The sequence below is a fragment of the Elephantulus edwardii genome, unplaced genomic scaffold, assembly GCF_000299155.1.
Source record: "Elephantulus edwardii isolate Elephantulus edwardi_28Jun2011 unplaced genomic scaffold, EleEdw1.0 scaffold00015, whole genome shotgun sequence".
Classification (NCBI taxonomy): Eukaryota; Metazoa; Chordata; class Mammalia; order Macroscelidea; family Macroscelididae; genus Elephantulus; species Elephantulus edwardii.
The window spans coordinates 23715155-23731176 of NW_006399765.1; the positions used below are offsets into that span (position 1 = coordinate 23715155).

A 16022-nucleotide genomic window follows, 5' to 3' on the forward strand; every position below is an offset into this window, starting at 1 on the left:
AACCGCCGCGCCGCGCTCGCCTCCGTCTCCGCCGGCCGGACCCCGCCGCTTTCCCGATGCTGCTCGTGGACGCCGACCGGCCGGAGCCGCTGCGCAGCGGGGCGCGCGAGCTCGCGCTCTTCCTGACTCCCGAGCCGGGGGCCGAGGTAGGGGCGGGCGTTGGAGGTGGAGGACCGAGACTTTCGAGGCCGAGGCCGAGTCCGGGGCTCCCCGGGTCCCCTGAACCCTGCCACGTCCGCTCCGGACGCCAGCGTCCTCGGCTTCTGCGCAGCATCCTCTCTGCTGCCGCTGGGGCGCTGGGCCCGGAGTAGGGGGACCAGAGTCCCCTCTTTTCCGGAGCAGATGCGCTGTAGTTTGAGCTGTCCACTCCTCCAGCCGAGATCCATCCCATCCCGGGATCCCGACCCGCATCGCATCCCCACCCCGAGGTCCCCGCGCCTCCGTCGGTCCCGGACGCGCGGGCGGAGCTGCTGCCCTTTGCCGGCCGGGCCTTCCCTGCGAGCTGCGGGCCAGGTGCCGGGAGGAGCGCGCAGGCTCCCGAGCGCCGGGCGGCCAGGCCGCGGGGCGCGCACGGGGGCTGGGCGGGAGGGGAGCCTCTCTGCGCTCGCTGTTTTTAGAAACGTCACATTCTAGAGGATCTTCAGCTTCAGCTAAAACCAGTCCGTTACAGCGCTTCGAGCAAGTTACTCATCAACCCAAGTTCACCCGGAGTTATGTGGGACCCAAAAGTCAGGCCACGCCCATTTGACATCCCTAGGTGATCTTTAACTTTCCCCCAGATGGTAGAAAGTATTTAAAAGGTTAACGCTGCCCTCCCCTTTCCTCCTTTCAGTGCTCTTTCTCAAGGTTAAGTAACCATCGGTGAAAGTTTGATGTTCAACAATCCAAAAATTTGCATTTGCAAAATAGGCATATTTGTATACTTGATCCTTTTTCCTTACAAAACATCACTTCATACTGTAGTACTGCTATTCAACCTCTTGCTTCTCTTAAAATAGCCTAGAGAGACAGACCCAGCTTCTTTTTGGGGTGATGATGACTTTGTGGATATCCAAAAAGACTACAGAACTTAACATAGTTAGGTGGCCAGTTTTATGATAGGTGGATTATATCTAAATTTTTTTTTTTCAAAAAAGCACCGTGGTCGGCAAGTGGCCAGGAGCACTGTCCACTAGGACTAGAGTCCAGGTGGGCCGTCTGTGTAATTGTAAGTGGTCAGGGAGCCACATAAGAAAAAAAAAAGTGTTGCTTCTTCTTCGGTGTCATTGAGTCCGCTGTGACTCAGCAACCCTGTGACAGCAGATCTGAACCCTGCCTGCCTTGCCCCATCTTCAACATCTCTAATAAGCTCAGGTGTTTGTTACCATCACTGTTAATCCATCCCCTCTGGGGTCTTCCTCTCACGGATCCTGTACCTTTCCCACCGTGAAGTCTTTTGCCAGGAACTGGCCTCTCCTTACAACATGGACAGAGTTTGAGAGACAAAGTTTCACCATCCTTTCCTCTGAAGAGCTCCCTGGTTGCACTTTCTCCAAGACACACTTGCTTACTCTTGTGGAAGGCCATGAGATATTCAGTACTCTTTTCCGAAACCAGAGAGCTCTGGTGGCTGAGTGTTAGGAGAGGCACTGCCAAACCCAAAGGTACACAGTTCTAATCTACCAGTTGCTCTGAGGGAGAAAGATGAGCAACTAACTTGCCATACAGTTCACTACCATGCAAACCCACTAGAGAGTCAGCTATTTGTGAGTTCTGACTCGATGGTACATAATGAAAACAGCATCTCTGATACCACAATTCAGAGGCATTGATTTTTAAAAAGAAACAGGCAAGATACATTTGAATATAGTTAAAATAGCATCAACTCTGAAAAACCAGACTCACAGCCACCTTGGGTTTCCACAATCTGTAAAATGCTTCAAGAGGAGGCTGACTTTTTTCTTCCAAGGAGCTGCTGGTGGATTCAAACCGGGGGACTCACGAGGCCTTTGTGTTAGCAGTGAAACCCACTAGCGACTCTGCCATCAGAACTCCCTGAAATAATGTTATTGTTAAGTGCCTTTGAGTCGAGTACGACTCACAGTGGCCCGATGAACAATAGATCTGAACCCTGTCCTGTCCTGTGCCATCTTCACCTCCGACATACTCAACCATTGCTGCCATCCTTGTGTCAGTCCATCTGGTCTGCCTCTTCTGCTGACCCTCCACCTTTCTAAGCATGGTGTCCCTCTCTGAGGAAAATCCCCTGCTGACAACGTGCCCAGAGTATGTGAGATGAAGCTTCGCCATCCTTGTCTCCAAGGAGCACTCTGATTGCACTTTTCCCCCAGACATATCTCTTTGGGGTTTAGGGTTGGTTTTTTGTTTTGTTTTGTTTTGTTTTTGTTTTTGTTTTTTGCAATCCATGGGATATTCAGTACTCTTCTCCAATACCAAACCTTAAAAGGTATTGATTCTTCCTCTGTCATCTTTATTTATTATCCAGCTCTCAGACTCATAGCAGGTGATTGGAAAGACCATGGCTTAAATCAGGTACACCTTAGTCTTCAAACTGACATCATTGCTTGTCAGGACTTGGGAGAGGTCCCTGACAGCAGAGTTTCCCCAAGTGCTGTACATCTGCTGATCTTCTGACTGCTGCTACCAAGGGTGTTAATTGTGGATCCATGTAAGATGAAATCGCTGACAATTTCAGTCTTTTCTCCTTCTATCATAATGTTGCCTATTGGTCCAGTGATAAAGGCTTTTGTCTTCTTGGTGTTGAGATGTAATCCATATTGAAGGCTATAGTCTTTGATCTTCTGGAGCAACCATTTCAAGTCTTACGTTCAGCAAGCAAGTCTTTCTCACTTTCATCTGCATAACCAGGTTGTTGATGAATCTTCTCCCATCCAGCCGCAGTCTATGGGATCGGTGGACTCAGTTGCACCTAAACAAAGTCGCATGGGGCTTCAGTATCAGGGTCGTGAAGGTCAATGTCATTCTCTGGCTTCAGAAACAAACAATAATTGCTCTCATTTCCTGAGCGTACCCTCAATGTGCTGAGCTATTCATGGGCTGTGTCATTGTATCCTGGCAGTACCCTAGTGGCTTTGATACTTTGCCCATTTTATAGCTGAAGAAATGGAGTCTCCCAACAGGATAAGTAACCAAACCAACTGTGGAGTTGATTCCAGCTCATGGTGGCCACATGTTTCAGAATAGAGCTTCCCTGAAGGGTTTTGGTAGCTAATTTTTTTTTTCTCTCCAAAGATCAACAGACCTTTCTGCTAAAGTATCTCTAGGTGGACTTGAACCTCTGACCTTTGGTTAGTAGCTGAGCGTGTTCATCATTTATATCACTAAGTTCCTCCAAGTGGAGTTTCCTAAATGTCCTGTCGTTTAGGAGCTCTGGTAGCCTGGTGGTAAGGAGTTGCACTGCCAATCTTTTTTTATTTTTAAAATTTTATTTTTATTATTTGTGTGTGTGTGTGTGTGTACCATCAAATCAGATTTGACAGGTACAGGAGGAGATTATTCCTCCTCCAGCAAAGCATCTGGTGGATTTAAACCACACACCTCTGGGATTGCAGTGTAGGTTCTTGCCACTAGGCCACCAGACTGCCAATCTTATGCCACATGGTTCGAGTACACCCACTTCTCTGCAGAAGAATGGAACATCCTCCCATGGAATGCCAGGTCCCTGAAAACCCGCTGGAGAGTCAGCTCTGAGTTGGTTCTGAACAACAGAAAACAACATCAACCTAGTTTAGGAGCCATTTCCCCACGGACAGGCATTTAGGTCGTTTGAAGACTAAGGTGCACCTGATCCAGGCCTGGTCTTTTCAGTTACCTGCTGTACATCTGAGAGCTGGATGGAGAATAAAGATGAAGGAAGAAGAATTGATGCCTTTGAATTGTGGTGCTGGAGGAGAGTTCTGAATAGTCCATGGACGGCCAAAAGAACACAGAGATAAGACTTGGAGAAGGTGCAGCCAGCGTGCTCCTTGGAAGCAAGGAGGGCGAAGCTTCATCTCACTTTGGGCATGTAGTGAGGAGAGGCTATTCCTTGCAGAGGGACGTACGTCATGCTTGGAAAGGTGGGGGATCAGCAAAGAGGAGAATGTTCAGTGAGACAGATCACAGTGGCTCAGAAATGATGGCGACGGCACAGGATAGGTCGGGGTTCAGATCTGTTGTTGCCGTGATTGATGCTGGACTCGGTAGCACCTCACAACAACCCTAACTATTGTCACTGGTTTCAAGCTACCTGCATATTCATCTTTCTTCCTCCTCCTGTCAGCAGTGAGGTGCCACTGTGCCCTGCGGCCAAAGCCCAGCTTCATTTTGTCTCTATTAGGGACAAGCCTGAGGAGAACTGCACATAATAACTTCATTTCCTCGCCGAGGGCTCCCCGACTCGGCTGCAGGCTGGCACACACTTGTTTGTAAGGACCGAATGAAGAGCCTTGACTCCCTGTAGCTCCGCGCAGCAATAAACCCACTTAGCGTCCCTGTGAAGTTTATTTACTGAAAGAAACAAATGACTCCCCAAAAGAGTCAGGTGCAGCCTCTCCTTAAAAGTAGCATCATTAGCAAATCCCAGTGCTGATGCGCTTTCCAGGTGGTCACCAAACTCCCAATGCAATACCATCCTGATGATGCGTCCTGTGGGAAAGAGTAGAGCCGCCCACATAGGGTTTCTGAGGCTGTTGTCTTTACAGAAGCAGACTGTCAAGTCTTTTTTCCCCTAAGAGCAGCTGCTGAGTTTGAACTGCCAGCGTCAGGGTTAGTAATCAAGTTATTTTAACCACTGCACCATTGGGCTGCTGCTAGCTGGGCACATGAGCTGGGAAGAAGGAAGTGTGGTTTGGAAGCAGACTGGGAACAAACTTTGGGCTTTTTGTGGGCAGGGCAGTGTCTCTAGCCCAGTAAGCTTAGCTCTTGGGGTGTCCTGGATTTCCTAGTCAGGAGGGGTCTGCTTCATTCTACACACACACTGTGCCCCTACTCTGTGCCCCCTGTCCAGAGCTCATGAGCCCAAGTCAGCAAGACACGCTACCTTCCTACATGTTCTTCCAAAGTACAACAAATGCCATGGAGCTGAAGAGAGAGGCAATGACAGCTAGCTGTGTGTTTGGGAGGTAGGTACTGGGAAGGTCTCTCAGAGGATGCTGAGACCTGGTCAGTAGTCACCACCAAGGAAGGTGCAGAGACATGGAAGGTGAGCGATATAGAAGACCCCAGCTTGTCCGAGTATGGTCAGGGAGGGCTTCCTGGAGGAGGTGACATTTTAGGCTGAGCCCTGCACGATCACTAGGAGTTGACCAGGTCCAGTGGGAGAAGCAAGCACTTCCAGGCACAGAGACAAGCACGTGCAAAGAACCTGGGCAGGAGAAAGCAGGACATTTTCCAGACTGGAGGAGAGAGATGTGGCTAGGAGGGGGCTGAATTAAGCAAAACAGCAGGCCAGGGACTTGGCACATGTGTCCCTGAGTGTCAAGGAGCCCTGGGATGGGGTGGGGATCAGGATGGGTGGGAAGGCAGGTAAGCGTTTTTACTTTCCCCAGTACTTTCATGGTTTGCTGTTCAGCCAGTTTGGTTTTTTTTCTCTTTTACTTCTTCTTTTAGGCCCGTTTCAGAGAAGGTCTCCGGAAACGGCCTCAAGATGGCAGGGAGAGAGATGGGTGCCGGTGGTGCCTTGTGGTTTTTAAGGGAGTGAGATCAGGGGCCTCACAGTGGCTGGGTGCCTGCTGGGGGACTTCCTGGCCAGATTCTACTTGTTTGTGAGCTGGGTTGGAGGATAAATAAGTTTGGCCCACAGACCTACATGACCTGCGTGGAGGGGAGAGAAGGAAGCAGGGGGAGGCAGGGTGGTTCTTTGTCTCTGTACAGGGATGGTCGGCTTGAAAGCACTTGGGGCTTCCAGACACAGGCAGATGGGGTGGAAGGTTGCGAGTGGGTGGCCAGAGCCAGGCCCAGCATTCAGATCGGGTTGGTTTCCATCCACATAGGATTTTTAAAAATGGAAACAGATAATTCTGACTTCCTGGAGCTGGGCCAGGGTAGAGGCCATCAGGGTAGACTTGATTTGATGTTGTCTCAGAGGAGCTGGCATTGCAGTTTCAGGGACTTTGGCCTGACAGATAGAAAAACTACATTGTGGGTTTTTTTAAAAAAAATCCAAATCAACCCCATTGCTCTTGAGTTGATTCCAGTTTATAGTGACTCTGGGATAGAACAGACCTACCCTCTGGGCTTCTAGGAGTAAATCTATGGAAGCAGACTGCTATGGCTTTCTCTCAAACAGCAGCTAGTGAGTTCAAACCACTGACCTTTCAGTAAGGGTTTACTACTGCGCTACCAGGCCTCCTCCTACACTGTGGTAGATGCCACTAAGTCAGTGCCCAAGGGACTGTGAAAGAGGCCGAGGAGACCAGAAACGACTAGGTCCATGTTCCCTATGGTCCCAGTTTGCCACAGTCCTCACTCTTCCCTCTTGTCTCATACTGAAACTGATATCTGTTAGCGTTTGCTTTTGTGTTTGAGAGAGTCTTCCAGGGGTATTGCAAAGAACCAGCTGGGCAAAGACCTGTTAGCGTGGGGACAGTCCTGGAGTAAGTAAAATGTAGAATGTGGATCCTGAAGGCTGGGCCTTGTGAGAAGGGGAACGGGGCAGGGTGGAGGGCTAACACTGTCCTGGAAGGGCTGAGAGTATTTGGGAGCAGATGCTCCTGGGTGTTTAACTTCGAGGTAAAAGACCCTGCCAGCTATAGTGTGAGATGCACTAGAGAAGGGTCCAAGTGACAGCAGCGGGGACAGAGAGAGCCTGGGACTCATCAGGGAATGGAGGCCTGGGCCAGCTGGCCTCCCTGAACCAGCAGAGAGAGGAGCAGGTCACAGTGGGTTCCTGGCAAGGGACTGCATCCTCAGAAGTAGTTCTAGCCGCAGAGCCACCCTGTGGGACCTCTTGTCACAGGCTGTGATGTTTGGGGTGAGAGTCAGCCTGGAGCCTGGGCTGGGGGGGTGCACAGCGTGACTGACCTCGGCAGTACCAACCAAGCACCTTTGAAATAGGTTTCCCAAGACTGGAGGCAGCCTCAACCAGGCTGGACATGAACAGATGCCAGGAAGAGGGGACAGCGCTGGGCTGCAGCGTGAGTCAGCTCCAGACGTGCAGACTCGCAACAATCTCTCGGGCGAATGCTCAGCGGAAGCAGCAAGACACATCTTGGTGTGTCCCACATGCTAACATTTTCTAGAAACAGATTTGAAACGGTCCAAACCCCTGCTGTAATTTCTGATGTGGATCAAAAAGAAATTCCAGTTGTCCTTGAATTGATTCCAACTCGTCCATGTTGAAGTGGACCTGTGTTCCATAGGGTTTTTTTGTGGCCGAGTTTTGGGATATAGATTCATGGGGCTTTTCCCCAAGGTGCCTCTTGGGTGTGTTGAAACCCCTAAGCTTTGATTTAACATCCAGACATGTTAACTATTTGCACCTGCTGGGAGCACCTGTCCTATAAACAAGGTGATGGGAGGGTTCGGTCAAGATTGAGACCCTCTGATGGGGGATGCCCTTCCCAAACTTGGCTGAACATTGAGGTCCTCCAGGACCTGGAGGGGGGAGAAAGAAAGAAAATTATCTGGCTCCCACTCGAGAACATTCTTTTTTTTTTAAATTTTTTTTTTATTTTATTATTTTTGTGTGTGTGTACCGTCAAATCAGATCTGACAGGTACAGGAGGAGATTGTCCCTCCTTTCCCGGCAGAGCATCTGGTGGATTCGAACCGTGCACCTCTGGGATTGTAGTTGCAGCTCCTTGCCACTAGGCCACCAGAGCTCTGAGAACATTCTTTAATGCGGGGAGGGGAGCTTCCCACAGCTCCCCACCGGGGTGTGAAGCCTACAGGGGACCGACTTTGACTGGTGGTTGTTGGGAGAACTGGTGGTGTTATGTGCTGTGGAATGAGAAGCAACTCCTAACTGACCGTCCGGCAAGTTTTCAGAGATAATCCAATGCATAGGAGTCGATTGTCCATCTTTCTCCCACACAACAACTGGTGGATTCGAACTGTGTGTCTTTGGTTTGGCAGCACAACTTCTTACCACTAGGCCACCAGAGCTCCCTAGCCTTGAGACCTAAGACACTCAGAACTCCCCAGGTGACTCCCAGGGACGCCTGCCCCTGGCCGTCACCACCCTGCTGGTGTTCACACAAGGGTCACCTGTCCCTAACTCTCTGAGAGCCTGGCGGCCAGCAGGGACCCCTTCTGTTCTGCCCCCGGCCTCACCCAGCGCACCTGGTACCAAGTCACAAGGTATTGGTGGGAGCACAATCCTTTACAGCCCTTTTACCTCTGGACGTGCTGGAGGAAGTAGGTTCGAATCTTGGCTCTGAGCCCAGGGCTCCTCTCAGCGCTTCATCTCCTGGGGCCTTGTGGGGTCGATGAGATGATTCCAGGAAATGCTTAGCGAAGCGTCTGGCCCGTTGGAAGTGGTCAGGGACCGTTAGCTATCAGTTCTTCATTATGTGATGGATTCGCGCTATTGAGCAGGTCCTGGGCACACACCTGGGCCAGGTGCCGGTAAAGGAGTATGCTGACCCCTGCCTCCTTGGGGCTGTCTGTGGGATTGGGGGGAAGGTGGGCGAGCAGCGTGTACACTGAGTGCTGATGCAGAGTTGGAAAGTGGCAACACTTTGGTGAAGATGACACATTTTCACTTTCCGCCCCAGTGGGCACCCGCCAGTGGGGCCCAGCTTTCAGACTGCAAAGCACAGTTGAGAAACACTCACTAGCTTTGAAAGTGTCACCAGCTCTCTTCAGTCACCTTGGAGCCTAAAGTGAATCCTTTCCTGCATCTGCAGGGGGCGTTTGGCCTGTGGTTCATTTAACGTAAACTGGAGCTGGTTTCATCTTTTACACATGGGCTGAATTTTGAAAATGCATCAGTGGGAACTCTCTCTACTGTCAAGAAAGAAAAAGCAGATACAACAGTACAACCTTTGGGCCAGAGTTTCCTGCAAGAGACAAAGAGTGAGACTTCTAGGACCAAGCATAGTGGTGAACCAGTGTCTGTGTGAGAGAACTGGACTCGGCCGGCTGCCCTGCAGAGCTGGAGCTGAGCGCCCAGGCGCACTGACAGAGCAGGGTGAACGTGTAACCAGTGGAACTTAAGTGTTTTGTAACACTTACTGGGTTACAAGCCAGGACCCATGGCCAGCCACAGTTTACTGAGTTTACCAGGGTTTATGACTGTGTTGGAAGCAGGACACGGGGGCTTCTGTCAGTATAGCTTCTTCTCAGATTACTATTGCAGGCCAGCCTCCCTTGGACCCTTAGCCTCACTGGGCTGTGCCTTGTGGCTCTGGGCCAGGGTTAGAAAACTCTTTTAGTTCTGCCAGTTAAGACGTTCCCCCAATCCCCTCAACTCAACAGAAGATCCTAGTCTCCTGGTCTCTGTCTCCCTAGGGTGACAGTTTGGGTTCAGCTGTCTCTCACATTGTTGATGGTCTGATCTGAGTCTCCACGTAGAGCAAGGATCTTGGCCCAAGACGATGAGCTGTACTCTCTGCTGCTTTTTCTTTTTTTGTTTTTATTTGAGTGAAAGTTTACAGTCACGTTGGTTTTCATTCAATGATTCATACACATTTCGGTTTGTGTTTTTTTTTAAATTTTTAAAATTTTATTATTTTTTGTTTGTGTACGGTCAAATCAGATCTGACTGGTATAGGAGGAGATTGCCCCTCCTCCAGCAGAGCATCTGGTGGATTCGAACTGCGTACCTCTGGGATCACATTTTGTTTTATAACAATTACAATTGATGAATGCATTTTAGGATGATGTCTCATCAGATCCTTATTGTGACTGACTTTCTCTTCACCCAGTTTCTCCATTTATTAGTCTTTGCTCTTTACTCCTTGATGAGTGCGAGCGTCTTATTTTCAGCCTCTGAACCTGCTCATTTTAAGCCTGGTGGCATGACAAGACTATCCAATCCCCTTGTTAGTAATCCACACACTTTATTTGCATGTTCTTCCCTAACAGGTTCTGTTTACCTGATTACCACATTTGTATAGTACCACTCATACTTTAGGAGCTTTGGTGGCCTCCTGATAAGAAACTGTGCTGCAATCCCAAAGGCGCATGGTTCAAATCCACCAGCTGCTCTGCGGGAGTAGGATGGACAGTCTCCTCCCACGTGATTTACTGCCTCTGAAAGCCCACTGGATGGTCAGCTGTGGGTCAATTTGGACTCTACACAACAACAACACTCCATACTTTGAGAGAGGTTATTCCTTGGAGAGGGACATCATGCTCGGGAAGGTAGAGGGATGGCGAAAGAGAGGAAAACCCTCCACGAGGTGATACAGTGACTGCAGCAATGGGCTCACGTGTGTCAGAGATTGTGAGGCTGACGCAGACAGGACAGAGTTCAGGTGCGTTGTTCACAGGGTCACTGTGAGTGGTACTCAACTCAAAGGCACAGAACAATCCCACAAGCGTGGAGCGCTAATAGCGTAGTGCATGTAGGGACTTGCACTGCTAACTCATCATGCCTCTCTGCTGGTTTGGATCCAGCAGTGCCTCCCCAGAGAAAAAGAGCAAATGTCTCCTATGTGATTTGCAGCCTCTGAAAACTCAGTGAAGGGTCAGCTGTGAGTTTATTGCAACTCAATGACTAGGAATGGTTTTTTGGGGGGTTTTGGAGACCCAGCCATGTGGTAAAAGTCGGGGGAAAAACCCTTCAAACTCATTACTGACTAATCAGAAGTGGTCAGAGCAGACCCTGCAGTGGGTGGGTTTCCAAGGCTGAATCACAAGGGAGCAGATGACTCATCTTCCTCCTGAAGAGCCGTTGGTGGATTTGAACCACCAGGGTTATTAGCATTGGAGCTCTCTGTACACTATGCCATCAGAGCTCCCAGAAAAAAAAATCAGAGAATCCGCACTGTAGCTTGATGCCTCCTTTCTGTCCCTGGATGCTTTTGTGAAAACACTGCTCTGAGGTTAAACAGGTTCCAGTGAAGCTTCCAGACTCCGGTAGACTCGGAAAAAAGGCCTGGTGAGCCCTTGCTGAAAACCAGTCGTTAACAACCCCAGGGGTCACAACTGCCCAAAGTGCACCCGTCCTGAGGGCGGGGCAGTAAGTGGTGCTGTTGTACACTGGGGTTACTTTAAGTCAGTGGCCAGTTAGTAGTGGCTGATGACAGTGCATGTTGACAAATTCAAGAAGCCTCGATGATGAGAGAATCAAGATGAGTAAAACTTCCCTGCTGCATGTTCCTCAGCCTCCCCTGCCCCTGGCCCTCCACAGGCTGCCTGCGGTTCTCTGTCCCCTTCCCGACAGGTTTATGGGGCCCCAGTATAGGTCACCAGGCCTGTTCTCACATAGAACGGATGGATAGATTCACATCACCATCTTTTCAGGCAATAGCCAAACTTTTTTTTTTTTTAAATTATTTTATTATTTTTGTGTGAGTGTACCATCAAATCAGATCTGACTGGTACAGGAGGAGATTGTCCTTCCTTCCCCGGCAGAGCATCTGGTGGATTTGAACCGTGCACCTCTGGGATTGTAGTTGCAGCTCCTTGCCACTAGGCCACCAGAGCTCCCCTAATAGCCAAACTCTTAACCATTGTGCCAGGTGGTCGCCTTTTCCCATCAGAGGGTGTGTTTTAAAAATATTATTTGAGTCACCATATACAAACAACAACAACAAACCAATTTGCTTTGTATATGGTGACTCAAATAGGACCTGAACCAACCCATAGCTGACCCTCCAGTGGGTTTTCAGAGGCATTTATTTGCACGCGAGGAGATTGCCCATCCTTCTCCCATGGAACAGCTGGTGGATTTCAATCATGTGCCTTTGGAATTGTAGTTCAGCTTCTTGCCACTAGCCACCAGTGCATTCAACTGTTTTAAAGACTGAGGTGCACCTGACCTAAGCTATGGTATTTTCATTTGCTTCCTACGTCAAAACAGAGCAAGGAGACACTGCATGGTTCAAAATCGGGAAGGGTGTCCGCCAGGGATGTATTCTGTCTCCATACCTTTTCAGTCTGTATGCAGAACAGATCATCTAGGATGCTAGGCTGTACAAGGAGGAATGTGGCATCAGGACTGGAGGAGGATTCATCAACAGCCTGCGTTATGCAGATGATACAACCCTGCTTGCTGAAACTCAGGAGGACCTGAAGCGCTTGCTGCAGAGGGTCAAGGACTGCAACCTTCAATATGCATTGAAGCTCAATGTCAAGAAAACAAAGATTCTCACCACTGGGCCAACTGGCAGCATCATTATGGATGGTGAAGAGATTGAGATTGTAAACACTTTTAGTATGCTTGGCTCCATAGTCAACACTCTTGGTATCAGCAGCCAGGAAATCAAGAGATGAATTGCACTGGGAAAGTCAGCTGTGAGGAGCCTTTTCAGGGTACTGAAGAACAATGACATCAGGCTGGAGACTAGGGTGTGCTCTATCCGGGCCATAGTCTTCGCAGTTGCCTACTATGCATCAGAGAGCTGGACAGTGACTAGGGATGATAGAAAGAGAATTGATGCCTTTGAGCTGTGGTGCTGGAGGAGAGCATTGAATATACAATGGACTGCTAGAAGAACAAACAGATTCATCCTGGAGAGGGTTAAAGCAGACTGCTCCTTGGAGGCAAGGATTCTGAAGCTTCGTCTGACATATTTTGAACATGTTGTAAGGAGGGCCCATTCCTTGGAGAGGGACATCATGCTTGGGAGGGTGGAAGGACAGCACAGAAGAGGGAGACCCTCGATGAGATAGATTGATTTAGTGAATGAGGTGGTGGGAGTAGGTGTGTCAGAGACAGTGAGGTTGGCACAGGACAGAGCAGGGTTTAGGGCTGTGGACATAGGGTCGCCCTGCATCACAAGTGAGTCGACAGCACATAACAACAATGCAGTTGAAAGTTGGACAGTGAGTAAGGACGACAGAAGAGTTGGTACCTTTGAATTGTAGTGCTGGAGACGAGTATTGGTTACCCCATTGACTTCCAAAAGAACAATCAGATTTTTCCTGGAGAAAGTGCAACCAGAGCGTTCCTTAGAAGGAAGGGTGGTGAAACTTTTCTCACATACTTTGAGCATGTCGATAGAATGAGCCAGTCCTTGGAAACAGACATTGGGAAAGGTGGTCAGAGAAAGGGTTGGAGAAAGAGGCCCTTGGTGAGATGGATTGAACCAGTGACCGTAACAGTGGGCTCAGACGTCGAAGATAGAATGGGACGGGATAGGTGAGGTTCAGATCTGTTGCTCACAGGGTCGCTGAGAGTTGTGTTTGACTTGATGGCCCCTGACAACAACAATAACATTCAGACACATTTTGTGTTAATTTATTAATTACGGTACCCACAGATTGTTCTACTGGAAGCAGGAGTGGCATCCACTTCCGTAAATATCTTGCCTCCAGACACCCTATGAACCTGGAGAAAGGATGAAAGTCACACAGGTGTCAAGGACTTTCATTCATAGGGTCTCTATGAGTCTCCAACAACTTGACGGCACTTAACAACAACACAACAACCCACAATGCACTCTTCCCTGTGAGTCTCGGTTTGCCTTGTTCTTTCTCTCCCAGCCCTTCCTCCCTCCTGAGCAAGTGCTGTTCTAACAGCCTTGTCCGTTAGATTATTCTACCGAGTGCGCACTTCCCAGCGTTACTGTTCCCCTCACAGGCCCGCCTATCCTTGTGTTTTCCAGAGTTTTCATTTTGGTTTTTTTTTTTTTTCCAGAGTTTTCATTTTGAACATGCTGGAGTTTCAGGAGTTTATGTAAATATCTGTGTCACGGTTTGTCTTGAACACAGCAGATTTGGCATGTTCTCGCTGGCACAACCAGCTGGAGCCGAGTTGGCACCTGCACTAGTCCCAGTGAGAGACGGCAGCACCTTGAACCGGGCAGGGGCCACAGAGCTGGGGGGAAGCGGTTGGATTTGGGATGCATTTTGAAGCGAGAATTGAGAGTGCTTGCTGGCAGATTGGATGGAGGCGGTGTCCTGCTGAGAAGGAGTCCAGAACGCTTCTCCGCGCGTTGGGCTTGGGCGTGAGCAGCTGGACCCTGTTTGTGGAGCTGCAGACTGCAGGTAGAGGGTCTTTTTGTGTTTCCTTGGCCGGGTACTTGTGGACTGTGGCCAGCCGCTTGTGTGCCCGTCTCTGGGAGAAGAAGGGGTGTGGAGGGAGAAATCAAGCACCGAGATTCACACGTTAGACCCGTCCTCTGGCCGTCCTGGCTGGGTGCTTCCTGAAAGTCACTGAACGTGAGCGTTTGCCTCCTCCCTTTGGAGTGAACAGTTGATCCCCGGGAAGATACAAGAAGTAAGAGGCTTTCCCGTTGCTGACAGGCTGGTTAAAAAGGCCTGTGGGCTGCCGCCTGCGGCCTCTCCTCTCAGAGACCACTGAGAGGATTAATCTTGAGAGAAAATTGTCCTGTGAATGATTGGTGGGCATGGTGGGCGGCTAATCTGAGCTCCTCCCTGAGCTGTCCAGTTAACAAGTGCTTCTTTGCAGCCTCAAGCTTTGGGGCGCTGCGTTGGGGAACCCAGGCTTGAGAATGGAGTGGGGGGAGGGAGATAGACCACCAGCGAGAAAAGGGACACTCTCCTGACAACAACAGTAACATTCAGACACATTTTGTTAGGGGTTACAGACTTGACTCTGGAATCAGATTACCCAGGGCCTTCTGACTGTATTATCTATTAGCTAGCTGTGTGACCTTGAGCAAGGATTCAACATCTCTGCTTTGTCACAATTTTTAGTGGAAAAAAGGGGAGATTATAGCGCCTATTATAGAGGGTTCTGTGAAATTCAAAGGGGAACCCCACATGTTCTTGTTATTATTAGTTAATAACTAATTAGCTGAGTGGGACTTGATGCAGAGTTATATAGTCAAGCGATGTCTTGAACAAAGCAGATATGTTACAGTCGCCCCTGGCACAATGGCCTGGGTGCTGGGTAGAATTCATCAGCTTCTTCTTGTGAGATTGATCTGTTGTTTGTTGTTATGTGCCATCAGGTCTCTTATAACGACCCTGTATACAACAGCCCTGAGACCTGCTCTAACCTGTGCCAACTTGACTGTCTTCTGACACACCCACCCTCATTACCCCAGTCACTGGATCAGTGCCATCTCTCGTCTCTCTTTCTCCATCCCTCTGCCCTTCCAAGCATGATGCCCCTCTCCAAGGACCGGTTACAAGGACCTCCTTGCAACACGCCCAAAGAATGTCAGACAAAGCCTCAGAATCCTTGCCTCCAAGGAGCAGCCTGGCTTCACCCTCTCTAGGACAAACCTGTTTGTTCTCCTGGCAGTCCATTTAGAGTCTTAAAATCAGCTGGAGGGTCTGTCAGTTAAGAGCTGACTCTGACTTGACAACAGTGAGCAAGCATGACTGGCTTTGCCGCGTTGACTGTCTCAGACGAACCTGTCGTCAGCCCTGTCACCTGAGTGTGGCGGCTCCTGTCACAGGTGAGCCAGAAGTACAGCGGCTAGACCACAGGATCAAGGCTAGATGGCCACCTGAAGAGTAGGTGGGATTTGAACCCAAGACAGATTGTCTTTCTGAATGCACCTGAGACTCGGCAGAGGTTGAAATGCATTTGCTGTAAGCAGGTGATTTCATCAGCATCTTGGGAAGGAGGCTTCACATCCAGCAGGGACGTGGGATTTTTTTTTAAAGAGCCCTAGTGGCACAGTGGGTTAAGGGTTGGGCTGGTTGTCAGAAGGTCTGTGGTTTGAACCCTCCAGCTGCTCTATGGGAGAAAGATGGAATGAAGAGTATGTTCCTGTTAAGATTTACAGCCTCAGAGACTCAAGGGGGCAGTTTTGCTTGGTTCTGCAGGGTCGCTCTGCACTGGAGTCATCTTACAAGAAGTCTGGTTTTTGGCAAAGCCTGTTTACACTGGGGTCACCCCCATAACCTAAAGCCCCCTTCCTCTTACTTTCTTCAGGAACAGAAGGAGAACAGCTTGCTTCTTTCCTCTGCCATATTTCTCCCTTAGCACAGTA

The 16022-nt window shown here is 49.6% G+C and overlaps 1 protein-coding gene across 1 annotated transcript in view; it reads left to right on the plus strand.

The window, feature by feature from the left end:
* Window positions 1–32: 32 nt before the first annotated feature.
* BCAS4 (breast carcinoma amplified sequence 4) overlaps window positions 33–16022 on the plus strand; it is an 85442-nt gene continuing 69452 nt past the window's right edge. Inside the window, exon 1 of the mRNA XM_006881754.1 lies at window positions 33–146. Coding sequence (XP_006881816.1) covers window positions 57–146 — 90 coding nt within the window. The 5' untranslated portion in view covers window positions 33–56. The remainder of the gene's footprint in view (window positions 147–16022) is intronic.